This window comes from Cololabis saira, chromosome 16 (assembly GCF_033807715.1).
Source record: "Cololabis saira isolate AMF1-May2022 chromosome 16, fColSai1.1, whole genome shotgun sequence".
NCBI classification, from domain to species: Eukaryota; Metazoa; Chordata; class Actinopteri; order Beloniformes; family Belonidae; genus Cololabis; species Cololabis saira.
Genome location: NC_084602.1, coordinates 15,749,462 through 15,774,744, shown reverse-complemented (window position 1 = coordinate 15,774,744; position 25,283 = coordinate 15,749,462). Strand labels below are relative to the sequence as shown.

Here is a 25,283-nt window from a genome sequence, read left to right as displayed (position 1 = left end):
CTAGCTATTTACAGAAAAATACAATCCGTGTCATACTGATCATTTTACATCTGCATCCCGAGGTTGTCCGAAAAAATATGTTGCACCTGCACCAAAGTCCCGGCAGGTGGTGCTAGAGTCACACTAGTGCTCTGCTGTGATTCCTGGTCACCTGATGGTTGGTGACAACCAGATATTCTACTCAGGTAAAGGTACCATGTTTGGATTTTAATAAAATGAAATAATCTTAATAAGAAAGACTAAATTATCAATTACTCAGAGAAATTGCTACTTTAGTTCTTTTATTTATAGAGGTGGGTCTCTTCTGAATGGGACAAGGATATTTGTAATTAAAGGAATATCTTTACAAGTTAAATTATATTATCTAATAAAAGATGTCGATATAAAATATACATTATTGGTGGAGAAAAAATGTCATAGTTTAGATGATATCATAATACATCTTCAAACAATATAACGTATAAAAGTGGCATTAATTTATTTTTTTAATCAGCCTGTCTAAGTGATGTTTCCATAGGTTCCCTACAAACAACCCAAGGTCATTTTAAAAGTGAGGGTACAGAAGTTGTTTAAACAGGACAGTGTTTACATGCAAGTCAAATGCTGAAATCCAGCAAAACTGTTAAACGATGCAAAAGGAGGAGCATTCGTGGCCTCTACTTCTAACACTTTTTGTTGATTTTGTCTGAAATATCCAAGTGTTGATGCAGATCTATGGAACCAGAGGCCATGGACTCGTCTTCATTTGCATTTCCGTGACATTTTGACTCAGAAGTAGATGGGGGCGGCACCAAGGAGATGCCAAAACAAAAAACAAACTACTTTGATTCACATCGTCTTGGTTCCAGACGAAGGTATACCATCTAAAAAGGGACCTAAGGTTGTCCATCGTTCATATGTTCTTGGGGTTTCTCGCTTTGGGTTGTCCTCCTACAGATCACTTATGAAGTGATGTGAGTGTTGTGGGACGACGAAGACCTTTAACTGGAATAACAGATTAGGGAGCATTTCTGCAGCCGTGATCCTTTACTCAGTAATGAGCGTTCAGTGATCCAGGTTACACTAACTACGACAGGTTCAGTGTCGACAGCTTCATCTGGCCGGAAATAAGATACCTCCAAACTAAGGTAGACATTAGTTGCTCTGATCTGGGTCATTTAGCATATCTTACTATTTGTCTTATCTTCCATTCGAGGGTTTATACTCTTGTTTGTATCTGTTGATACCCGTCTTCTCTGAATTTGTGATTTCTTTTCATTTTTCTCTTGTTTTCTCGATGCAGCAATAAAGGAAAATAATCTCTGTTTCACTGTGGGGTGTGGTGGACTGGTTTGTAGCTGTGGACCAAAAAATACAGAGACATGGAATGAAAAAACGCTAATACCAAGAGACAAATGGTCATCCAAAGAGAGATGGCATTTTGTTTGTTTTCAGGGAGGTTTGAAGCAGAACAAACAATATTTGCACTTAAATTACACTTTAAAATGAACATTATCATGTTTGAATAAAAAGTTTGTGAAATAAAAGACAGTTTTGACAAATTATTTTACGAACAGAAGGGGGCGATAGAGGTGTGCAGATGGCAAACATTAAAAAAGTAGATGCATCTTCTTTTTCCTATAATAATGTTTGCCTTGTTCACAACTTGATGCCCATGAATACATCTTGGACCTGGTCATTTAGTTTCCAATAGTTAGCTGGCTGCTGTCTTCTTCTACGCCTTTGAAAGTATTCATAAACCATCAAATGCTGCAGAATTTCAGGATACCTTTAATTAAAGCAGAGTAAACATGTGGCACATTTTAGAGTTCATATTAAAAGACAAGTACTGTACACTGTTTGTTGGGCTTTAGTGTTCAGGCAGTAGGTTTATCGGTCCCATTTCAGTAGGGGTGAAGTACAACCCAGGCATAACTCCCACACTCAATCAGCTCTCCGCTAGTAAAAGAGGACTGAGGCGACTTTTGCTTCCCAAATCCACATCTTAAGTGCTTCGTCTTTGAAGTGTCGAAGAACAAAGTTTGCCTTCTTGCTTCATTAAAGGAGACATATTATCCTCCTTTCCAAAAGTTCAAACCATTCCCTGGGTCTTCTTGAAATCTCTGTGATATGTTTTGATTAAAATACGACAGGAAACCCCGAACAAAACCCTTTTCAGAAAATGGCCATACAGCTTTGCGATAACCACTTCAGTGAAGAGAAAATGCAGCAGGATGTTGAACTAGCTGGAGATAACGATGGAGAAGCTGCATGATTCCACTCCGATCTGGGTCTGTGATGTCACAGTGTGACAGTGTGACATCACAGGGTGCTGTGACACTCACAGACATGTTTTCAGACGGAGGCATCTCCAAACAAAGTGAAATGTTTCTTGAGGTTATGAGTTAGTAATCAGTCTATACAGTCAAGCAAAGAAAACCTTTAAGGAACACCATCAGTCATGCAGGCTTACGACGGCAGCATTATCTATGTCTGTCTCTTTATAGCCATTTTCTATTACCTACTGGTCCTTTTCTTCTTTCTGTAACTCTTTCACATCTCTCTGTGATTGTTTTGTCCTTCTTATACTATATACTTTACTTTGCATGTTTACTTCAAGCTTTTCATCTTAATGATCGATTTGATTTAACTCTCGCCTCTCTTTGTCTCAGTTTTATTTCCCAGAGGCACAACAGGCACAAGGGGGCATCCAGTCATTTTAAGGAGTTCTGCGTTTGTGGTGTAATAGGAAAATGCCTCTACGACAGACGGGGCAGATCCGGACGATATTTCAGTGGCCAGAGAGCAGAGATGTGACCTGGAGAATGTGGCCGGTGGCTGAGCGGATCCACAAGCTCGTGAGGGAGAAAACGAAAAAACTTTGAACCTGTTCTGAGACGAGCATGTTTGCTGCTAACTTCGTGCACCTCACGCCTCCCACCTTTCCTTTTCTCTCTGTTTACACTTGTGTACACAACATGCAGCCACATGCGGGGCAAGCGCTTCTGTAGAGACACAGCCTCCTCCTGCGTACAGATAGTGGCCAGGACCATTGTGGTGCCATCATCTCCATCATCTCTGCAGTCATTTCTGCCTCAATTTGGAAAACTATGAGGAAATTTCATCTGAGTGTGTATGTGACAGGAAGCCAAACCGCCCCGCCAGAGTCGTTATGTGAATGAGTGCTCCTGTGGCTTCTTTCCTTTTGAGTGTTTACGTGCGTATAATTCGTGCATTTGTTTGTGACTTGGAGCCCTCGCAGCCCTCTGGGCCAGCTCAACGCTTGGCTCCTTATCTCCGCCTCAGAACCTCGGTCATGAATAAACATCGCCCGAATAAAGAAAATACATTTTTCTTTTGGAGGAGGTTGGTGAAAATCCACAGCAGAGGAGGGGTGTTGACAAAGCGAATGGATAAGAAAGTCTGAAGGACTGAGGGTGGGAGCTGGGGAGGGGATTGAGGCCTGGGGAGGCGGGATAAGGAGAGTTTCCTGCATCCTGCATCCTGGATGCTGCATCCTGCATCCTCGGTGCAGTGGGCCAAGAAAGACACCAAATATTCCCCTTCTTCTTTAGTTTTTTTTGTCTGTCTGCACCTTCCCCCATCGCTGTCTCTCTCTGTGTGGTTTAGGATGCCAGTCATGCCTCTGCGGGCCACTGTAGATTGTTTTGCATTCTCCTGCGCTGTTTGGTGGGTGTGTGTGGGAGCTGGGGAACGTTTGTACCTCTTATCTCCGTGTTGCTTCTGCCTCGTAATGAGCTGTTTCACCGAAGTACATCAAAAACATAATGTTTACGCTCACTCACTTTCTCTTTCTAACGCCCCCCCTTTCCCACATCTTCAGATGTTGTCATCCTTCTTCTCCTTCATCCTTCTCCCCGCCTCACTTCTGACGTCCCTTCCAGCGCTGCAGAGAGCCGCCGACAGAACCTGACGTGCACTGAGATGAACACCAGTCTGCTGCTGCGATGGTGGGATAATGAGGGTCACGAGAAGGAAATGTGCACGTACGAATGGATGCATTATAAGGGAGTGTCATTAGCTTCATCCGCCCACGCTCCCTAATGGACGCTGAATGTTTGTCTCAAGGCAGAGACTTTTCTGTTTGACTCTTAAACACACCATTAGGACGAAGCTCCACCCCCCATCACCACCACCACCACCGCCCCGCCATCCTCCACACGCTGGATCAGGCTGGCATCACATGTGACAATGTGTTAATCGGTGTCTGTTGTGCAGGTCAGCCGGTGTCACGGGGAAGCAGTGATTAATTCTTAGGCTCAGCTCGGAGTCACGCTGGAGTGACAGCTCTTTTTATTTCCACCCACTAAGTCATTTCTAACTCAAAATGAGCATTTCCTCTCCTCTAATCTTTCAGCTGTTTCTCTGCTTTTCTTCCCTTCCTGTTACACGGCTCGACCAAAAAGGGTCGACCAAAGAGTTGTATTTATTATCAACCTTTATTGAACCAGGGAACGGAATGCTTGAGAGTTGTTTAACATCTACAGCCAGAGGTGGATGCATGTTGAAATTCAGATTAAAATCGTGAAATGAGGCCAGATCCCTGAGGTTTGAGCGAGCGATGAAGCAATGGTCCTCTCCGATGGTTTAGATCTGTAAACATATCTCAAACAAAGAGAAATCGGGAGAGCCCGACCTGCTCCTGCCACTGTTTCTGTTTGTGTTGCAAATACGGCCAAAAGTCGGAGAGGCACAAATATCTGGAGTCTCGGGGAGACTTGAAAGGGGGATGCTGCAGGATTTACAAATCTTCAGGGCTGCCAGCTCCTCGAACGCGGCCGTTTTAAACAAAAGGCGTTTGAGGATTAAGCATATCTTCGTTTAAGTACGTGTTTAGCATCTGTTTTCAGAGTCCTGCGCAGCTAAAGCTCCGGCGGAGAAAAGAAACCTACGCCAGCTCTAAGCAGGCGTAGTTGGTAGTTGGCTCGGAATGAGCTTTTCCAGTCACACTTCATCCACATCCTCTAACGCCGTAAGAACTTTGAATACAAAGAACCAGCCTGGAGGACCCAGGTTCAAGTCCCCAGGTTGGCAAAAGAAGGGGCCCTTGAGCAAGGCCCTCCACCTCCCCCAACTGCTCCCTTAGGATGCCAGCCATCCTCACTGTCCTTCCCTTGTTCTCTGTCCTTTTCCCTGTCTCATTCCCTCCTTGTTTCATTTCCTCATTCCTCATCTGAGCTTCTACTGATTTTCCTCTCACGTTCAGATTTTTTTAATCACATCATTCCCCCTCCGCCCGTGTTGTTGCTTCTTTTAACTCCCCCGTTTCCTGTATCTCAGTGAATATTGCGATTCATCCTTGACTTCTGGTCGAATCCCACAAGTCCTGCCTTCAGGAATACATAACGGTTGGCTGTCAGGTTTAGAAGACGCTGAAGAAGAGCGAGCCCCGCGTCAACCATACGTGTATCTAATGCTAAATGGGATGGATCACAGGCGTGAGCGGGGACGAGTACATTACGCCACACTCTAATTTACTCACTAAATTGATGCTCCCGGACCGGCTGATTTAGACTGGATTAAAAATTGAACTGTCTTCTTTCTAATTTCATGCTGGATTATCAGAAGATTTATTAAAACACCATGAGCCACATCTCAAGCGCAGACTAAATGAAGCATTTGAATCATGGGGGCAGACGGCGTTGTTGAAATATCGTGGAGGGTAGAGTAATTGTTTATGTTTGTTTTTTCTTGCATCGCGTCCCACAGCATCGTGACAGTGGGGATGTGAGCGCTGAAACTGGGTCAGACAGTGAGCGTGTGTTATTCTCTGCCAGGAGCTTCTGGAGATGCCCTGACACATCTGACAGGTCCTCCTGGCATGGCAGGCAAATCGTGAATTCGTGAAGACGAGCAGAAGTGGAAGTGAGACGCTGGAAGAAGATGTTCACCAGCATTATGCATCAAGATTGTTACGTTTGAGGAGGTACAGAGGTACGAGGGTGGGGAAAGAGGACAGGGGATAAGCACAAATGCATAAATCCGGGCATAAATATACATACAAAGGCTGTGTGAGACGCATCTGCATCCATATAGTCCCAGACCCAATTAGTCTGGTCTGATAACTGTGTCAGTGTGCCACCGCCCGTCCTAGGCCTGCGGGACGTTGAGGCCGTGTAACTGTACGCTCTTACTCATGCATGTAAGGGCACAGCGCACATCAGCCCACTCACGCTCAGATACACAGCACATCACAGTGTCGCCTCCACCTCCAAATAACGGTCTAGTTTTCCCTAATTTAACATTTTTAGCCCAGAGGGTCCACACTGTTGAAGATGTTTGTTCATCCAGTCTTTTCCATTTTTCCCAGTATAGCTCTGCGCGCTGGTTTTATCATTGATCCTGTGTGACATGGTGCTGTAAAGCGATGCAGGCAGGAATCCATAGTTGCTTTACATTGTTCTTGTCAGTCGTAGGAACTGGAGACCATGTGAGCGAGATGGCTCAATAGAAATCAAACACTCCCTCGAATAAAAATTAGGCCGATATTTTACCTAACAGGAAAACAAAGAAACCAGTCGGGCAGCATCCCGGGTGTGAAGGAAGATGCAGTTCTACTACTCACCACCAGGGGGCTCCAACTCCACAGAACGCGTGCTAAATATTCAGGATTTTATTTTTTTAAAGGAGCTTGAGGCAGGATTTATGAAAAAAATTTGTATATGTTTTAAGTTTTCTAGTAATAATGTCAGATGAAGCGTTCCAAACCAAAAAGAATGAGCCCTCTAGTGTATCTCGCCGTTGCCTTGAACAGGCTGTGTGCTGCAAAATGTGCTGCAATTGTGACCGGAATTTCCCGCGCTGTCTTGCGGATGTGACGTCACATGACGCTGCATGCGCGTTCTCCCCGTTCTCCCTTACTGTTGGCTGCAGTAACCCCGGCGGCCGTCGTGGCGAAGGGTGGCGCTAGAGAGTCTCATTTCTTAAAAGGAGCCTCATGCTCCTTTAAACGTACCGCACAACATATAATTACATCAACCCACAAAATTAGTGACATGGTCCTTTGATTGATGGCTATCTCTGGTTAAGGGCTAACTGTCATCACTTTATCAATCAATACATCCGACTATTTATATCAGCACTTTTCGTGCAATAAAATGCAACACAAAGTGCTTAACAGTAAAAACAAAGTCGATCGCCCACTTCCACCCACCCCCTTTCCCCGCCAGCTCTAATCACTGTCAATGATAAGACACAATCAAAGATAAAAGGAAATAATAACATGAAAAACATTGCCGAGCACAGAAGAACCAGTGAAGGAACACTCTCACACTTTGCAGGGAGCCGTCTGCATCAGGAGGCAGCTGCTACACCCGGGTACTTAAGGTACTTAGAGCTTGGCGCCGTCTTGACTTGACTTCTGAGCTGTGACTAAAGACCCAACAGAGCATTATTATTGTGAGCATTATACGGCTTGTTGTGCCGTTAATTGTACTAAGAGAGCGCTGTGGTCAGTTTCAGCTTGTCCTGGAAGGGTCCAGGGTGAAACTTGGCATATAGGCAGCGCAACTATTTTCTCCACGGATTGATTAGAAGGGAACTGTGGTGTCATGGCACATGGCACTGAACCAACATGGCACCATGCAGAAAGGCAAAAAACAACCTTCAAAAGACGGGCGTCTAATTCGGGTCCTCTGATTAGACGTTTCCCTGCTTCGTCACACCTGGCTCAAATTAATGGACCATAGACAGACATAAGTAGATCTTGACGATGAGCTCAAGGTGATCAAATCAGGTGTTTGAGCAGGGACACATTTAAAACATGCAGGGCAGTGGCGCCTTGAGGCCGGGTTGTCCAGTTTGTTTTATACAGTCTGTGATCTTGGGTCTGCAAATGAACATCTAACCGAGCCTGACGCAATATCCAATAAAATGACAAGACATCTTTGGCCTCTCTGGGCAAGGGTTTATGCACGGATTAAAGCAGGTGCATGTGGTAAAAGATCTGCACTTAAACTGTACCTTTTAAAGTTTGGGCTTCAGCTTCTGTGAAAGATAATTTGAGCCAATATGAACCTGGAACCGTGTGAAAACTGTAAATGAAGGGGGATTGGATGATGATACATAGGAAAATAAAAAGAACCATGTCAAACTCCACAAAGGAAGGCGTTAACGTAAGGTGTGGTCTGGATGTCATGCCTCTAACACTGTAGCGGAGCAGGCGGGGGGGGCAGGGGGGGCGGCCGCCCCGGGCCCACTGCTCCGGGGGGGCCCACTCCGAAGAGGAAAAAAAAAAAAAGTGTTCTGAATAAAATAAGGAAAGTTGGACTGTTTAACACTTGCGTTCATAAGGATAAAGTTGTTTAAAAAATAAAAATGAAACAAATAGTCCCTTCTCCCCGTGTGTGTCTCCCTGTCATGCACGGGTTCGCGGGCGCATGTTTAAGGCTGATTTATGGTTCCGCGTTACACCAACACAGAACCTACGGCGTAGGGTGCGCGTCGCCGCGTAACCTACGCCGCGGCAATGCGTCGAGCCAGTTGTCGCATCAGAGCCTTAACTCATGCTGAGTTTCAGCAGCTTAAGTTGATTAAAAACTCTCTCCGGGCTGTATGGGTGAGGCCAGACTACCAAACCTCACCTTGCTCTCAATCCAGAGGGACATCGCCGTTGATGAGAGCAAGTTTATTGTGACCAAAAACACGAGTCATTAAGAAATCCAGCGCTGAGGTTGCCAGATCTGACAGGTTCCAGCCCAAATGCAACGTAAAACCCACCAAAATAATGAAAAACCAGCCCAAATCTTACATTCTCTGTTAAAACCATAAATTAATAAATGCGTAATACATTTCATCTTCACATTACTAAATAACCTATAAAAAAAGATCAGGCTCCAAACAAAAACTACATAAAATGGAGTAGATTAAAGCAAATATATTATCAGTGAGTTTATTGTGTAAATTTCTACTTTTCTCTGCCATAATGGAAACTTTTTTTTGTTAATAATTTCTCCTAAATATTTAGTAAAACCCAGGAAAAGCAGCCCAAATATATATTTTTTTAGCCCAATTGGGCTGAAACCTGCCCAACCTGGCAACCTCACCTTGCTCTCAATCCAGAGGGACTTCTCCGTTGATAAAAGCAAAGTGATTGAAAGGTGAAGAACCGGCTGATGAGATAAAAAGGTCGAAATTATGAGATAGAAAGTCGAAATGATGACTTTTTCTCATAATTAAGACTTACCGTGGGGATATTTTTATTTTTAAGGCTAAGATTTCATCTTATTTTTTTGTTTTACTGGCGGAAATGAGCTTCCATAGACATCACTGATGTTTGATTTTTATCTCCAGTTCGATACTTATATCTTAAAGTCTGCATTAGGCTCATAATTAGGTTTGACATAATGACTGGTAAATCCATGGTGCTAGAACCTCATTTGAATGGTTCTGACCGTGTCGCTGCTGCTGTTGGAATTGTGGTTGGTTGGGCCTGATCTGTGGCATTTTTAGCGATTATGTTCTAACGGGGGTGTTTAGGCCACAAGGGCCCATCTAGAATGCTTCGCCCCCCCTAGGCTGGGACCCCTGCTCCGCCCCTGCTCTAACATATTCCTGACTTAAACATTGGGTGAAACTTCAGACGACATACAAGATGATCAGGATGATCAAACACCTGTTAAGATTGAGTTATGGTTCTGCGTCAAATCGATGCCGTGCACACGCCGTCGCCGTGACGACGTCGTGAGCCCTTCGGACTTCTCTGTCACTCCATTTCGCCGCGGTGCAGTACCCCCCGTGACCGCTAATTCGCGATCTTTTCCTGAATGGTTTATCTGACTTTTTCCGGTCACAGTGAATCAAAGAGATAAGGACAACTATTGTGCAAAAAAACAAAACCAAAAAAATCACACATACACGAAGAAAAGAGGGCTGAAAGTTCACGACTGCTTCAAACCGGAAACCGTAAATGCATTGCTACCAAGCGAACCAATCACAGCCCTTTCCGTCTGCGTTTGGTCTGCGTCGCCTCGACGTGTAGTTACAATTTTTGGGAGGTGCACGTCAGTGACGGCGTCAGTGACGGCGTCAGTGACGGCGTCAGTGACGGCGTCAGTGACGGCGTCAGTGACGGCGTCAGTGACGGCGTCAGTGACGGCGTCAGTGACGGCGTCAGTGACGGCGTCAGTGACGGCGTCAGTGACGGCGTCAGTGACGGCGTGTGGTCTGCGTCGACGCGTACCACAAGCCGTAGGCACGGCTTCATTTTGACGCAGAACCATAACTCAGCCTTTAAGTTAATGTCATTCATCTGTGCTCTTTTTAAGGTTATAAATGTTAATACTTTATTATATTATGCCTGCTCAGGTTATGCACAGTCACAGCCAACTTATGCATATCTGAATACACAGCTTGGTGCCATAGTGCCTTGGACCTCACAGAGCCGCTAGCAGCTTGACTGTAGACTGTCAGCTCATGGACAGAAATAAAAATGCTTCAGCCACAGACATTTCTAAAGTCAGTGAAGGTGAATCTCTCTAAAAACAGGTCAACACTGCCCTGTAGATTGTCTGTCTGGTTATATAAAACTTGATGTAATGTTTTTTTATAATTTATGATGAAATACTTCCCTGTTCTGAACACCTGGGTAGTAAGTTGGAAATGAACCCAGTCAGAGAACTGGACCTGCCACAAATATGTCAGTGTTTGCCTCCAGCTGTGACGGCAGATGTGTGAGTGACACAAAAGCTGATTTGGGTTATAGTAGAGCTCCTAGCTAGGTCTGAGTGTGGTAGGTTGACGAAATAAAGTTTCTGATGTGGTTAAATAAACCCCCCCACCCCCTCCTTTTAACCTGGATCCTAGAATGAAGACTTTGACAGCCATCAACACATTTTCACTTCCTTTTCCTCATTGGTGACTGTTCTGAGAAAGATGTTCAGCTTCGGTTCTTCAACTTCTACCTTATATCCAAAACAAAGTCTGGACAGTGTGTAAAACCTGAATGCAATGATTTTCTGCCTTTTCTGTTAGATGTTCCCTTTAGGGGTTGCCACAACACATTTTCTGTCTCCATGTGACCCTGCATTCTCTTCTCTCACACCATCTAACCCATTAACTTTATGTCCCCTTTCCCTTCACCCATAAATGTGTTCTCTCTCTGGGTTTCTCTCATTCACACCTCTGAATTCTGTCTTTCTGCGGCTAACCTTCATTCTTTTCCTTTCCAGGGGATAACTCCACTTCTCTAGACATTCCTTCCCTTGCTACCCGGTCTCACTACAGATCATTATGTCATCTGCAAACATCATAGTCCATGGAGATTCCTGTCTAACCTCATCTGTCAGTCCATCACCACAGCAAACATGAATGGACTCGGACCTGATCCTTGATGGAGTCCCACCTCCACCATGAACTACTCACACCTCACCATGTCCTGCACCACTCTGAAATACTTTTCTGCTTACCCAGACTTCCTTGTGCGATACCATATCTCATCTCACGACACCGACACCTTGTCACCCTTCTACTCTTTAATTGGCAAATTTCATAAATCCATATTGGATTCACGCTACAAAACAGAGCATAAAGCATAAAATTGTGGGGACTTTGAATATCCCATCATTAAACAATTCAGAGATTGTGCAGAAATCTCTGTAGACATGGGGGAGGAGTGAAAATCAATATTGAATGTTCTTGTGATCTTTGAGCCCCCAGGCAGCACTGAATTAAAAACAGGTATGACTGCAATGAAATCATGGCTCAGGAATATTTTGGTGAGAGAAGGGAAGGGAGAGATAAAGAAAGCAAGTGACCAAGAAAGAATGAAAAAAAATATATGATGACCCTGGAGTATTTAATAATAATACATTTTATTTATTAGGCAGCTTTCAAGATACTCAAGAGGCAATTTTCCACTAGCAGGAGTCCCGGGTAAACCCGGCAGACAGGAGCCTCTAACAGAGCCGACTGTCTTCTCTGCCCCTTCAGCCGTCGAGTCTCCATTACAACATACATCCACCGACTGATCAAATAACATGGCTGACCACGAGGTGGCGCTAATGCGCATTTTTAGCTGCTCGCAAAAAAAGGAGACAAAAAAGAAGAATGCAGCAAAAGAAGAAAGAGAAGAAACGCGTGAAAACAAAGGATGCTACTTGCGTTTTTAATGTCTTTTTGTATCAAACGCCGCAGTGGTAGGGATCAAATTAAAAGAACCCCCCCCCTACGGATCTCTACATTGGCGTAATATGCCACTTGTGTCCATCTATCGTTTTCTCTTATAATCTCCAACTTCATCAAATGTACTTGTAGCAAAATATCTCTGGTCCAATTGGTTCAAATGAGTTGTGGTTACCTGATTTAAGTTCACATGAGAGTGCTGAAAGTAATTTAGAAATCCTGATTAGCAGAGACCTCCGCCTGCCAGGAGGTTTCAGTTGGCCAACCTGAGTATCTCTCCTACTACAGGGGTGTTTTTTTGTGAGCAGCAAGATCTGAAACATGATATGGAATATTTTGTGAAGCCAGTGGAGATGCTGCTCGACAGGTGTCATTATTTCATTATGGTAATGAAGCGGGCGGCAGAGTTTTGGACCCTTTGGAGCTCATGGATGGACTTGATTGGTGGTCCAGACAGAAGAGAGACAGAAGAGAGCCTGTCATACATGGGCATGGCATGGCAGAACTTGGCTAGTGTGAGTGCACCCTTAAGGTTTTCAGGGTTCTTCATATACTATGTGTCGTAAGTGGCTATTCAACAAAGTCAGAAATGCTTGCCAGTCCACCAGATACAAATGTTGCTGCAACATTTTAAAACAACATTTTAACCCAAACCAGCTGGAGGTGACAACTGACATTTCTTGCTGGTCTGTATTTCAGACGAACACCGTTTGCTCTGCCATCACAAATGCAAGTTAAAGTTTGTGTAGAGAAAGAGCCATTTTATGAATATCTATCTCCCAGACACACCACCATTTTCCCTGTGAAAATTATAGATGCCATGTGGAAAGAGACATATGGCTTATTATCAGTGCCCAGTTCAAAGTATATATTGATACTATGGGGGTGCATTAGTGCCTGTGGAATGGGCATCTTGCACAAATGGAAAAGAAACGTCAATGTTGAATGGTATTAACCCGGTTTAAGAGCAACATATGCGCCCATCCCAGATTATGCCTTTTTCAGAGAAGGCTTGACATCTTTCAGCAAACCAATGCCAAACCATATATTGCATCCAATAGAAAAGCATAGCTTTGTTGTAGAGGAGTCCAGGTGCAGAACTGGCCTGTCTACTGTCCAAATCTTTCACCAACTGAAAACATTTAGCACATCATGACATGGAAAAGATGAAGACCCAAGACTAAGTAGCTCAAAAACCATATCAGACTATAATGATACAGGATTCCTCCCTCAAAACTCCACCAACTCAGTTCACAGATGTATATGGAGGGTTATTAAAAGAAGAGGGGATGCTACAAGGGAGTGAACTGTATTTTTTTCTTCTTTAAGTCCACACACACTGCTTTAATTCGCATTTTAGTCAGTGTCCAAACATTACTTTGGAATTGGGGTTGTGCTTCAGCAGTGGAGCCTAATAAAAATGATTTATGTTCAGGGCCAGGCTCCATTATTAATAGGAGAGCATGTGAGGATATTTTTTTCTGCTAAAAGGGTCACTATTCTATATAGAGGGGACCGACTATTTGTGGCTGTCTGTAAGGCATAAGACGGCTCAAGGTAGAATGCTTGCGAGAAAGTCTTTGAGATGGTAAAAAGAACTGTGCATAAAAGCCCTTTGTGCCATTCTGCAATGGTAAATCAGCCCTGAAAAGGATGTAAGCAGCTTGACCTGCACTGCAAACAGGCACAGGCAGACGCACAAAGACACAGCATGCACAGAGGCACACGGTCACAAAAATAGAAGACCATGCAGTCGGCTCAGTCCCCCGTTCTTGTTGCTTCCTGCAACAAAAAAATTAAAAATGAAAAAGAATGGACACATACACACTTGTTGTGCAGAGCTTACTGGGCCACCAATGTGGAAGAGAGGGGAGAAGACAGCGAGAGAAAGAGCTGTTGGCTTGCTGGGCGTGAGTCACGGACAGACTGACTGTCCTCAAGCCTCGATACGCCATCTGCCCCCCCCCCCCCATTTGCAAAACTGCATAAATGCAGAGACAAACAGCGACGTGTTCAGTGAGAGGATAAAAAAAGCCCTAATCTGATGTACTTGAATGAATGTGCAGTCTCCTTTCAGAGCATGTGTTCGTACACTCACATCCTCATAAAAACTCACATTTGCATGATTATTCCACTTTAATGTGTGTGTAATGTCCAGGTTGGGCTTTATTTACTGGAATGCATGACTTTGTAATCAAAATGCTCTCTTAATCTACGTAATCCATTTCCTGCTCACGAAGCAGTGTCAGCCAACGCTTACGCCAGCCCAGCATGTCATATGGGACCGAAGAATTCATTACAGAAACCCGACACTAACCCACTCGAAAGCAGCAAATGTTGCTCCGCAAATGTGTCTGTGCTACATCCGTCTGGCTGGGCGCGTGCATATGTGTGATCGTCGACGTCAGTGTGTCGAGTGCACCAGCCGGCGTGCATGTTGTCATTACCCAAGAATCAATGGAGAAGATTCTTTTCATTACAACGGCTGTACGAGCCTCTGCAGCATCGATGTACACCCGCTTCAGAGGCTCAAGTATCACGGCCTGAAACCTCAGTTAAGAAGTTTGTTTTTATTCAACAAGGTTAATAAAGTTACACGTTACCACAGTTAAAAAACATTAGTCCATAAAAAAAGGGCTGTGGAATAATAATAACAATAAAAGCATTAATTATCAGGGAATTTCATGTATTTTTACAGTCAAAGTTGTAGCATATTTATCAGAATATTAATTCTGCAATAAATCACGATGCACACTTGAAGCACAGAAGTTAAGAAAAAAAACAAAACAAATTCATACACATGCAGCACAAACTGACAAGCAACTTTATCTACCAGCTCTTCCTCTGAAGAGCTGCTCTAGAAATCACAACTTGTTCGATCAACTCGGCCGGTCTCTGGACATCTTTACAAAATCATTGGAAGTTCTGGTGCGTGAGAGTTTGTATTTTTTACGAAAATGTTACCAGGTCACCGTTTAAATAAATAACTTGCCATTGGATGAAACATCTTCTGACGGGATAATGAAAGATACCAGATAAGAACTTTATACAACATGGTATAAATACACAGAAGAGGCAGGGGTGTACAGGGAGGAGCACCGACAGGCTGTTCACACCGTCCCTCCACAGCGAGGAGAGATGTTCCTCCAGTGTTTGTTTTATGTTATTAACGTGACTAAACTAGTTTGATTTGGTCACATGAAAATCTAATTGTTGGAAAAATTCCCAGCATTACAGTTGAAACGCAAAAGTGACATGATGCAACACCACAAGCCTACGTCCACATTCATGTTAGAGTTACACTCTCAACTGTGAACCATTTTTTTTGCTTGATAACTAAATTAACCCATTCAAACCAAAGGCTCTGTTTAAAAAGTCGTCCGAAACCTGCATTCTTTTGAAACCAATGTCCGCTAAAAGCTTTGATGTATCAGTCTCTGAAAAAACAAACAAACTGCAAATGTGAAATCAACAAAAAGATTTTAAAAAACTTGAGAGGTTAAGCCAAGGCGCTATGTCCAGTTTGTTAGTCGTGACTGACCACCGAGGACTGGCCTCAAATGTGTTACGTGGTGTGTAATAAAATGTGTAATCACTCGTGTTGCACGGGCCCCATTCATTTTCTAAGGAAAGCGGGGAAACCTATTTATCACCTATGCAATGGACCTTGGGAAGGCAGCTTGTCCGGGCAGCTTTTTAAAAAGTTGAACTTTGCTCAACTTTATGTAAATGAGAACATCCGGCACAAGAACATTGTCCAATCAAAGTTAACATTGCTCTCTGCATCAGTGCATTTGGTAAGGTTGAGGTCCGCTGCTCTGGTGGTTGTGTTGGAGTGTGAATCCTTGTACAGCAGAAGGTTTTCTGCTCTTTTATGATCCCTCGACTGCCTGGCTGCTGGGACAGTCAGCAAAGCAATGGAGCTTGGAGGAAGGCAGCGCAGGTTGTAGGTGATGTCCCTCCAAAACTCAAAATCAAAGTGGGAATATTCTTGTTTGGTTACATTTATGGTACACGTAACCTATCCATTTAAAACAAACTATTTATTTGATGTATCCCGGGTCACATAATTCAAGTTGATTATTTTCCTCTGGCTATTTGGTTTACTTAATTTTTTTTAAATACAGCTGTCAAAATAGCAAAGTTGAAATCCAGATTTGGCGAAAATTTGATGTAAGAGATTAGCGATGCGAGTGCACGTGTGGACACGCGGCCTGACACTGGATTCACACGCCAGCATCGAGTTTGTCATCTGTAACCAAAAAATGGCCATGGAAAGCTTATATAATCCCCTGCTGTGACAACAGCGTAGGCCAGAGGCATCATACACATCCTTCCCCAGGCGTTGTCGCTACGCTACTGTGTGAATCCAGCGTCAATCTCCTTTGATCCCAAATGTTAAACTGTCCAATTTTGCAGCAGAAAGACATATTTACAGTATACAGGGCTTGCATGTTTAAGTACCTCAGCAGGTAAAAACATATTAAGCCAAAAATTCATGCATAATTAGGGACATGGTGTTTTGATTGATGTGCTGGCCGTAGCTATTGGCGAGCTGTCGTCAGCTTTGCCACTTAGCACCTAGCACTGTCTTGACCTGACTTCTGAGCCGTGAATAAGAACATAACAGAGCACAGACATTCTTATTTTAAAGATAAAATGGCTTATTGTTCTGACAACTGTACTACTGGCTGGTGCTTAGCAAAGCAGAGTGAAGCAGCTCTCTTCTACAGGCTGAGGGCCGCTAGGCAAAACTAGCCTGAGAATAGCAGCTCAACCGCCTCAACTTCCTTAGCTCCTACCTCTTCCTGTTGAGTAACTTTTGCTTTGGATCATCTCAGTGCCCTCCAACTTGACTGACCAGCCCACCTGTCCTTCTTTTAGCTTGTTTCTGATGATAGGTACATCAGAATTGAGGATGTTTGGACAGATTTAATCAGAATTAGCATGAGGTAATGTCAGTTGGCACGAGAAGCTAAGTCAGCCAGAATAACAGCTTTTATAAAACCTATGAGTGCTGTCTGGTTGTACATTTATTTGTAATCTTTGGGTTAAACCTTTAACTTTAAATGTAAACTACTGGTTTTACCCTTAGTTTATAAATAATTAAACACACACAAAACATTTGTGCATCGTCTTGCGTGGATGCAAAGCTCATATATGCACACAATGTTTCATTAGATCCGAAAAAGGTTCATGCAATTAATCACTGTGAAGTAATGATTTCAGAATGAGTACTTTTAGATAATTATTAACCTGGATAACTTCTCTTGGTCCTTGAATCAGAAACGTACAAAACACTTTCACAGTAATAAAGACGCTTGCTCCTAAATGACACAATTTGAAATCAGCAGAGGTATTTTGCCTGAACGTCCACAGCTCCATGGCAACCAAACAGCCCACATTTGCTGATGACTGTGTGTTGTGGGTTAAAAGCTCTGGAGTGAGTGAGCAAGTGGCGCTTCAGCTGGGCTTGTCTCCTTAATGCTTTTAATTTCTGCAGGCCCATCATGCTGCAGGATGACTGTTCATGCCATCATTCACTCAACAAACTTTTTTACACCTCAAAAAAAGAAGCATCACTCCCTGATAAGGCAAACTCATTAAAGGGTGAACAGTGTCAATTACAGATGGACATACTAGTAGCTAATTAAGTAAAGTGTGAATAAAAACATGAAGTGCTTCCTGCACCCCCCCCCCCCCCCCCTTTACAAAACAGTTGCATTTAAAAGCATGGATGGATATCAAAGAAAGTTTTTTGTTTTTTTTTACAACCTAAAAATGTCCCTTTACCAATCTACGAAGCCAGTTAGCTGCGACCAACCTGCAGCTTTTTAAGCCAACATACTGGAGATTATGTCATGTTTCACCACTGGCTGGGTAGTTTCCCATTAATGTTCCCACCACTATTGTGATTTGCCAGAGAGGGCAAGTGGGAAGAATGTGTGAGCATGGTTTCATGAAGAAATGCTAATCTCCTCAGCGCAGCTCCAAGTTCTGCTCCACGAGCAAAGACCGACCGTCTGCCGGGCTCACTGTGCTGCGCGGCCACCCTTTTAATGTCAGCAATACTTTCCTTCACAATTCTTTGCCTCTTACGTTTACAACAGTACACCATTAAGGGACGTCTGTACAGGGGCACTCAACTGTGCATGGTCCTCCTTCGCGCCCACCCTTCCCCCTACTCGCCGCACGGTCACAAAGACTTCTTGAGCAAGTGATGTCTGGTGGACATGGACGCATTTGATTGGCATCAGGAATAAAAATGACCCATGTGGTTTAGTTTATTTAGATGAGTTAAAGGCTGTCATACTTGTGCGAGTTGTAGATAAGAACCTTAAACTTGTTTGAGCCAGATATAAGAAGATATTCTCAGTGTGTGAAGTCTGGTATCCTCAAACAGCTGCACGGGTTGTAGATGAGCTAGATTGCCTGTAGTTGTTTTCACAGTCTTATCCCCTCTCTTGAGGGGAAACTCAATTTAGCAAATCCCCGACCACACAGCATCTCTGTTAGCTGCAGCCTCCAGAGTTCCTTCTTTGAGCGTGCCTCGGGAAACTGAGAAGATGCTGAAACGAGAGGTGAGCACGGGGTTTATTTTTGCACCAGGCTCCGTTTCATTCCACCTTTTTTTTCTCGTCAATACTCTCTCCAGTCACGGCCGGTCCAGTGGCAGTATGTATGAGCAAGGGGGGAAAAAAAACCTCCATAAAAACAGATCCCCCGCTGAGCTTGTACAAGCTTGCAGACTTTCCCCACAGACCTCTAAACCTTTCTGTCATCTTTCAGAAGTCATAAATTTCTCTTTACTTGTCACAGCCTTGTTTTTTTTTTTGAACCGCCTGCTTCAACAAAGTCCTTTTAAGTACAATCTGGGACGTTACAGCGACGTCTGCTGTCTTTCATGTTCACTATAACATCCGCTCGTTCTGCATGGCCTTGTAGTAGTGCTCCTGCTCGGCATGGCTGTGGGCCGAGACGGAGGGCCGGCGAGGCAGGGTGGAGGAACGAGACAGAGCCTGGCCGTGGTCTATCAGCAGGTCGGGGTGGGGAGGAGGGGGGAGCATGCTGGAGCAGGACGGGTGAGGAGGTGGAGGCATGGGCGAGCAGGCATGAGGAGGAGGAGGTGGCAACGGGGACGAGCATGGGTGAGGGGGTGGGGGCATTTGAGTGGATGATGGGTGAGGAGGGGGTAGCTTTTGGGTGGACGATGGGTGAGGAGGCAGTGGCATCTGGGAGGAAGATGAGTGAGGAGGTGGGGGCATATGGGAAGATGATGGGAAAGGAGGTGGAGAAATCTGAGATGATGGGTGCGGGGGTGGCGGCAAATGAGAGGAGGCAGAATGAGGGGGAGGGGGAGGCAACGGAGAGGAGCTGGGAAGGGGAGGCAAGGGGGACGAAGAGGTCTGGGGGGGTGGTGGTGGTGGAAGAGGGGACGATGACAGCTGAGGTGGAGGAGGCAGAGGGGAGGAGGCGGTGGGAAGAGGTGGGGGAGGCAGCTCCGCCCCTCCCTCGGTGCTGCCGCCGCTGGTCGTGGACGAGCACAGCGAGTCTGTTTTGACGGGGAGTGTCCGGTAATCCCGGTAGTGGCTGACATTGTCCTGCCGCTGCAGCATGGCGCGGTGCTTGTCCGCCGCCTCGCCACTCATCATGTTCCCGCCGATGGTGTTCCTCCACTCCCACGGCTTGCCGTTACTGGCAGAAACGCGCACCACCGGATGGTGGGGGGCGTGAGCATCGATGGTGACGATGCTCCCGCTGCCGGCGATGCTCCCCGGGTTGCTTCCAGTGCAGCTGTCTCGATCAGATGGGATGCGGTAATACGGTGACTCGGAGCAGTTGGAGCCGCCGCCGGAGGAGGAGCCGCCTTCTGACGTCTTTGTGGACGAGGAGACCGGGCCGTGACCCTGCTGCTTTGACATCGCTATGACCTATAAGATGGAGCACAACCTCGTCACGACAGCAGCTGCCACTAACAACTTGTTATGGGAAATGTGATATTAAAGTCGAGACGCTTTTGTTCTGGTAAATATTGTAAAGAACACAAGCATCATATAAACATTTCAAATCAAGATCAAGAAAACAGTTTATTCTTTTGCAAATATTATGAACCCAAAACATTTTTTTCATATCAGTCTCATTTCATCTGATAAATATACGCCCATTTTGGCACTTCAGACCTTTAACTTACTCCAGAAACACTGGACGAATAATGTTTTATATCAATTTGTAATGATCTCATTTTTTTTCTCAGAACATTTTACAGATTCCAACATTAAGAATACCAAGAGATGAATAATTTAAGTGAATATTTTGTCTTTCCTTCCTCCTCCAGACGTTTTTAAGGCCATGCAAAGGAAGGAAGGTTGCCTTTATGGCTTAAAAATTCTCCACTGAACCAACTGTTGATAAGTCCTGACTCATCCACAGAGCCTTTTTCTTTCAGCTATTTGTTTATTAAACATTTCCAGTGGAAATAGTTCCAATGTGGTTTGGATTCTCTGTTTGTCACGGGAAAAGATGAGATTTTAACATTTCGGCTCTTAAACTTAAATACACTTTTCTGCAGAGAAGCTGAAATCAAGAGCCCTGACACAACCTCAAAGGCACTTCTGGACAAGGTTAACTGGTTTTAAGGTTTTAAAGGTCATTTTTCAGTTCAAATTATATTTGAACTCTGATAATAAACATTAAATAAGTGTCTTGAGATTAACGCAAAAGGAATCTGTTCTCTGTGGAGGCTGCAAAACCCCAGTCAGTTCACCTGGGCCAAGAAATGATTTGTTGTCCCCACTGCCAATCAGTCAGACTTCTGCTTCTTGATGAGATGTAGTTTTAAAAAGAAAATCTCTATTCCTGGCAGCTACATCTAAAAAAATGAGTTGATATTGGTGTGGCGCCTCCTCAGCTACCACGGAAACATAGGGGACTGAGGGGTGATGCCATGATGGCCTTATTACTGTTTGTTCAGGATGATTCAGGTGGTTTGAACAAATATTCCTGGCTGGTAGTTAGCGTCTTTGGGTACGCTGGAAAGGAACGTAGACCGTATCACACCAGCAGTAGTTAGCTAGTAGTTCAGGTGATCATGTCTTCTGGAGGTGAGATTTCTGACTGATGTCATCAAAGCTCTCTTGTATTAAACTCCTATACTTTCCTCGCCTCTACTTCTTGCATCCTCATTATTCCAGACGCACGCTGGGACACACTTTCATTCCTCTTCTCTCATACCACCTTCCCAGACTTTCCACCACCTGCTCCCTGCTCTCAGTGTGGATCATCATAGTCCGCCGGGACTTCAGTTTGAACTCAACTGGCAAACCCGTCTGTCGCCATGGCAACAAAAGGGGGTTCAGAACTGATCCACTTTCACTCTTTTAGTGGCATTTATTAACTTTGCTCGGCATCAGTGCTGATCGCCAAAGGTCGATGCCGGCATTTGATCGACGGGTTTCGATCAAATGCTGCCCCAGGAATCAAAGCTCACAGGCGTCAAGCGTTGGCCTGCTCCCTTGCTCTTTAAGTACAAGATTCCTCCAGATTCTGCAAATCATTTAACGGTGACATGCACTGCAGAAGGAGAATCGTACGAATCCTTCTGGTCCTTCTTTGAGAATCGTGGTTTTAATGAGGAGATCCTCTCCTGGTATACTCAGCCTTTCATGAATACTGCTTTTTGTTTTCATTACATCCCTACATACCGTCGTTACATCACCTGAAGGAATGTCCTGTTTGAATTTTTTTTCTTTCTTCTTCTTAATTGCATTGAATTGCTGCTTAAATAAATATTGATGAATATTATGAAAGGCAAAATAACCCTGGCTTCATGCGGTCTGCAAAGAGTTAAAGAGTAAATGTAAGAATTGCTGCATTTATTATATATGCCTTTTCCATTTGGTCCCAGCTTTTTCTAATTTGGAGACATCCCTCAAAGACTTTTTAATAAGATTGAACAAGCGCTGTGATCACTGCTTGAGCGGAGTTTATTTGACTTTAATCAGTGAAATTGCTTCCTCCAGCACTTTGTTTCGAAAATACTAACGAAATAAATCAAGGTACTCAGCGTACACACATTTGGCAGCTGCTAAATCTCCTCTCCTGTCTGGGCTACATTTGATATGCCGGGTTGAGTGAGAGATCAAGTCATTCGCATCATTTGCAGGCTTTCAACCTCACCTGAGTGACTCTTTGCTGGCTGGGAAGCTGGCTGGGCTGCGTGTTGGGCACTCTGGGGGTGGACACCGCGATTGGACCTGGTCCAGGCTCTTTCCCCCCTCCTCCCTCTGTGAGTGACAGCCATTTGGCACGGGTCTTGGCACTCTTGGGGGAAACGGGCGGTGGCCGCGAGGCCTCCTCGGGGATGTGAACAAGTGGGGGTGACACCACCATCCTGGCTGCAGCCGGCGTGGCCATGCTGCTGTTGGCCTGCACCGTGGGATAAAGAGACGGCGGCATCCCGTGGTTTTCTCCTTCTCCCGCTTCACCTCCTCCGTCTTTGTCGTCCGCTCCCTCGTCTTCATCTCGCGAGCTCTGGCTGCGGAGCTCCAGCGAGCGCTGCTTCCACTCTGACACCAGCTGCCGAGACCTCTGGGGGTCAAAGGGCACGTGGAACGTCATGTGACGCTGCGTGGGGATCGGCTCCTCGGAGGGGGAGATGGGGCTGTTGCCGTTGGCGACTCGGGGCAAAGTGTTGCTGAAGGTTACCATGGTCTCCTTGCCCATGGGGTTGCGGGTTGCCAGGAGCTCCACATCAGCACTGGCCCGCTTCAGGGAGGCCAGGGAGGCCTTTTCCCTCCTCACTTTGCTGCGCACGCCGACCCCCAGGCCGGCCCCCAGCTCTTCCCTGCTCTCAGACACCCTGGGAGTCTTCCTGTACAGGGAGTCGTGGCTGCGCTGGCTCAACACCCTCAGGCCCTCCTGCTGGACCGAGCCCAGTCTCTGCAAGGATGGAGCGTCCTCCTCTGATGCTTTGAAGTTCCCCACCGCGTACACAGCCTGGAAGAGGAAAGAGGGATGCAGAGGGGAAATAACCGATAAGATGAGGGGCATGATTTTAAATGAAAACTAAACAGGGGAAGTGCATCCTTTTTATCTTTTGGAGGAGAAACTGTGGACAGATTGTGCATGAATAGGCATCTTTCATGGCTCATGTTTTGTTTGAGGTCAGCATGAATCACTCTCTTCCCTCCCGTCATCATCTTTTAATGACAGGAGCAAAGACTCCCCCTTCTTAAAAACTGCGAGACGGGGGAGAAAGGGAGCGAGACGAGGAAGGAAGCGTGGAGAATTGCAGCGACAAGTTTTCTTAAAATGAAGTGTGAAATTGTTCTTGAGAATTCTTATCGGATTATTCACCCCCCTAGCCCCCCCGCTGCTTCCCTCGGTAATAGAAAAAGCTATATATAGCCTACAAGAAAATAAATAAATAAATAAATAAAAAAGCTGTTTCAGAAAAGTATGGAAGCCACACAGGGAGGAGAGGTGACAAGAAAACCCAGGCGATTTGCTCCCACAAGCCGTGAAACCGTTAAAATAAGACAATAAGACAACTGAGTCGCTGCAAAACAGCCAAGTCACGCGACGAAAACAGACTATTTATGTACATGCTGTCATTCCCCGCATGCTGCACGCTCAACGCTGACTTCTCCCCCTGGGGATGAAGTCCTTTAACGCACACGAACATTCAGCTCACGGGCCTAAAACAGGGGATGTGGTAAATGATCACTAGGGATGGGAATTGATAAGATTTTTTCGATTCCGATTCTCTTTTCAATTCTGCTTATCGATTCGATTCTTTATCGATTCTCTTATCGATTCTCATTTGGAAAAAAGGAGAAGAAACAATTTTAGTATCAACTTTGTTTTAATAAAACAAAGTTGATACTAAAATACTAAAAAGAAATAATTTTAGTATCAACTTAGTTTTAATAAAACAAAGTTGATACTAAAATTGTTTCTTTGTTTCAATTTCTTTGTTTCTCCGATCTTTTTTGTTCAAAGATATAAAACTTTTATATCGTTAACAAAAAAAATATAATGAGGTCTTAAGATGCCCCCAGCCTTGGGCTCCTCGATGGTGCCAGGGGGTCCCCACAAAATGATTTGTAATATACAGTAAAATATTTAATATAAAATAATAATAATAAAATAAATATTCTTCTGTAGAAATTAACGAAAAACAATTACACAAGACGCGCGCCGTACGGTGCGTGTTGCTGCGTTGGTGTAACGCGGACCATAAATCAGCCTTACCAGACGCTGGCTGACTCCGCGCTCCCAGCGCATCAGCCGGCCGAGTCCTAACAGTTTCCCCCCTTTGTTAAAATGTCCACATTGCAAGAATTGTCGCCCTGTTGTCATCCTTTTTGGTAAAATGTAACCAAACTTTCGAGCGTTTATGCCGCTTTGTCTCCGTGTTTGGGAAAAAGGCAAACGATTCCAAGGAATTGAAACACTGGGAACCGGTTCTCAACAAGAACCGGTTCTCGATTCCCATCCCCAATGATCACAGTGTTTAATTATCTTAAAATGATCCTGAAAACATATAACTGAGCCTTGTAATTTCATCTGACTTCATGAACTTGTTAAGATTCCCCCGCCCCGTCTGATGAACCGACCAGGTAGACTCCGATGCCGGCCCCCACCAGGTACCCCACGTAGACGTCTATGGGGTGGCTGCGGTGTTGCGTGATCTGCGTCAGGCCGGCGAGGCCCGCCGCCATGCAGAAGGAGAAGACCAGCAGCGGCTTCAGCAGCTTCGTGGTGCTGTTGATGCTGGCGTTGAAGTACATCTGCAAAGACAGACACAGCGGCTCAAAAGGACAGCTTTGATGGCAGCAGTAACACGGTGATGGTCACCACCAACAGCTCCCTCATCTTTTTACGGCAGCAACAGTTCGTACACTTGTGAGGGCCGAGGAGTTCGGCAGATCGATGTTATCTCTTTCTTTGACTCACTCCCCGGTCCCAGGGGTCCGTTTCTCAAAGCCGGTCATGTTTAAACTCTGAGCATGTTGAACCCGAACTCAGGGAAAGTCAGTTGAGCTGTTTTCAGAGTCTGTTACCGCGGTAACCAACTCTGTCAAGTAAAGCTGGTCAAGAGCAGGTTTACTCCAACATACCCTGAGTCACGTCCTGTCTCCTCCCCTTCACGAAGCCCAAAG

The 25,283-nt window shown here is 44.9% G+C and overlaps 1 protein-coding gene across 1 annotated transcript in view; it reads right to left on the bottom strand.

The window, feature by feature from the left end:
- Positions 1–17,844: 17,844 nt before the first annotated feature.
- plppr3a (phospholipid phosphatase related 3a) overlaps positions 17,845–25,283 on the bottom strand; it is a 34,366-nt gene continuing 26,927 nt past the window's right edge. The window contains exons 7-9 of the mRNA XM_061743129.1: positions 24,738–24,911; positions 22,297–23,115; positions 17,845–20,051 (exon numbers count right to left, since the gene is read on the bottom strand). Coding sequence (XP_061599113.1) covers positions 19,032–20,051; positions 22,297–23,115; positions 24,738–24,911 — 2,013 coding nt within the window. The 3' untranslated portion in view covers positions 17,845–19,031. The remainder of the gene's footprint in view (positions 20,052–22,296; positions 23,116–24,737; positions 24,912–25,283) is intronic.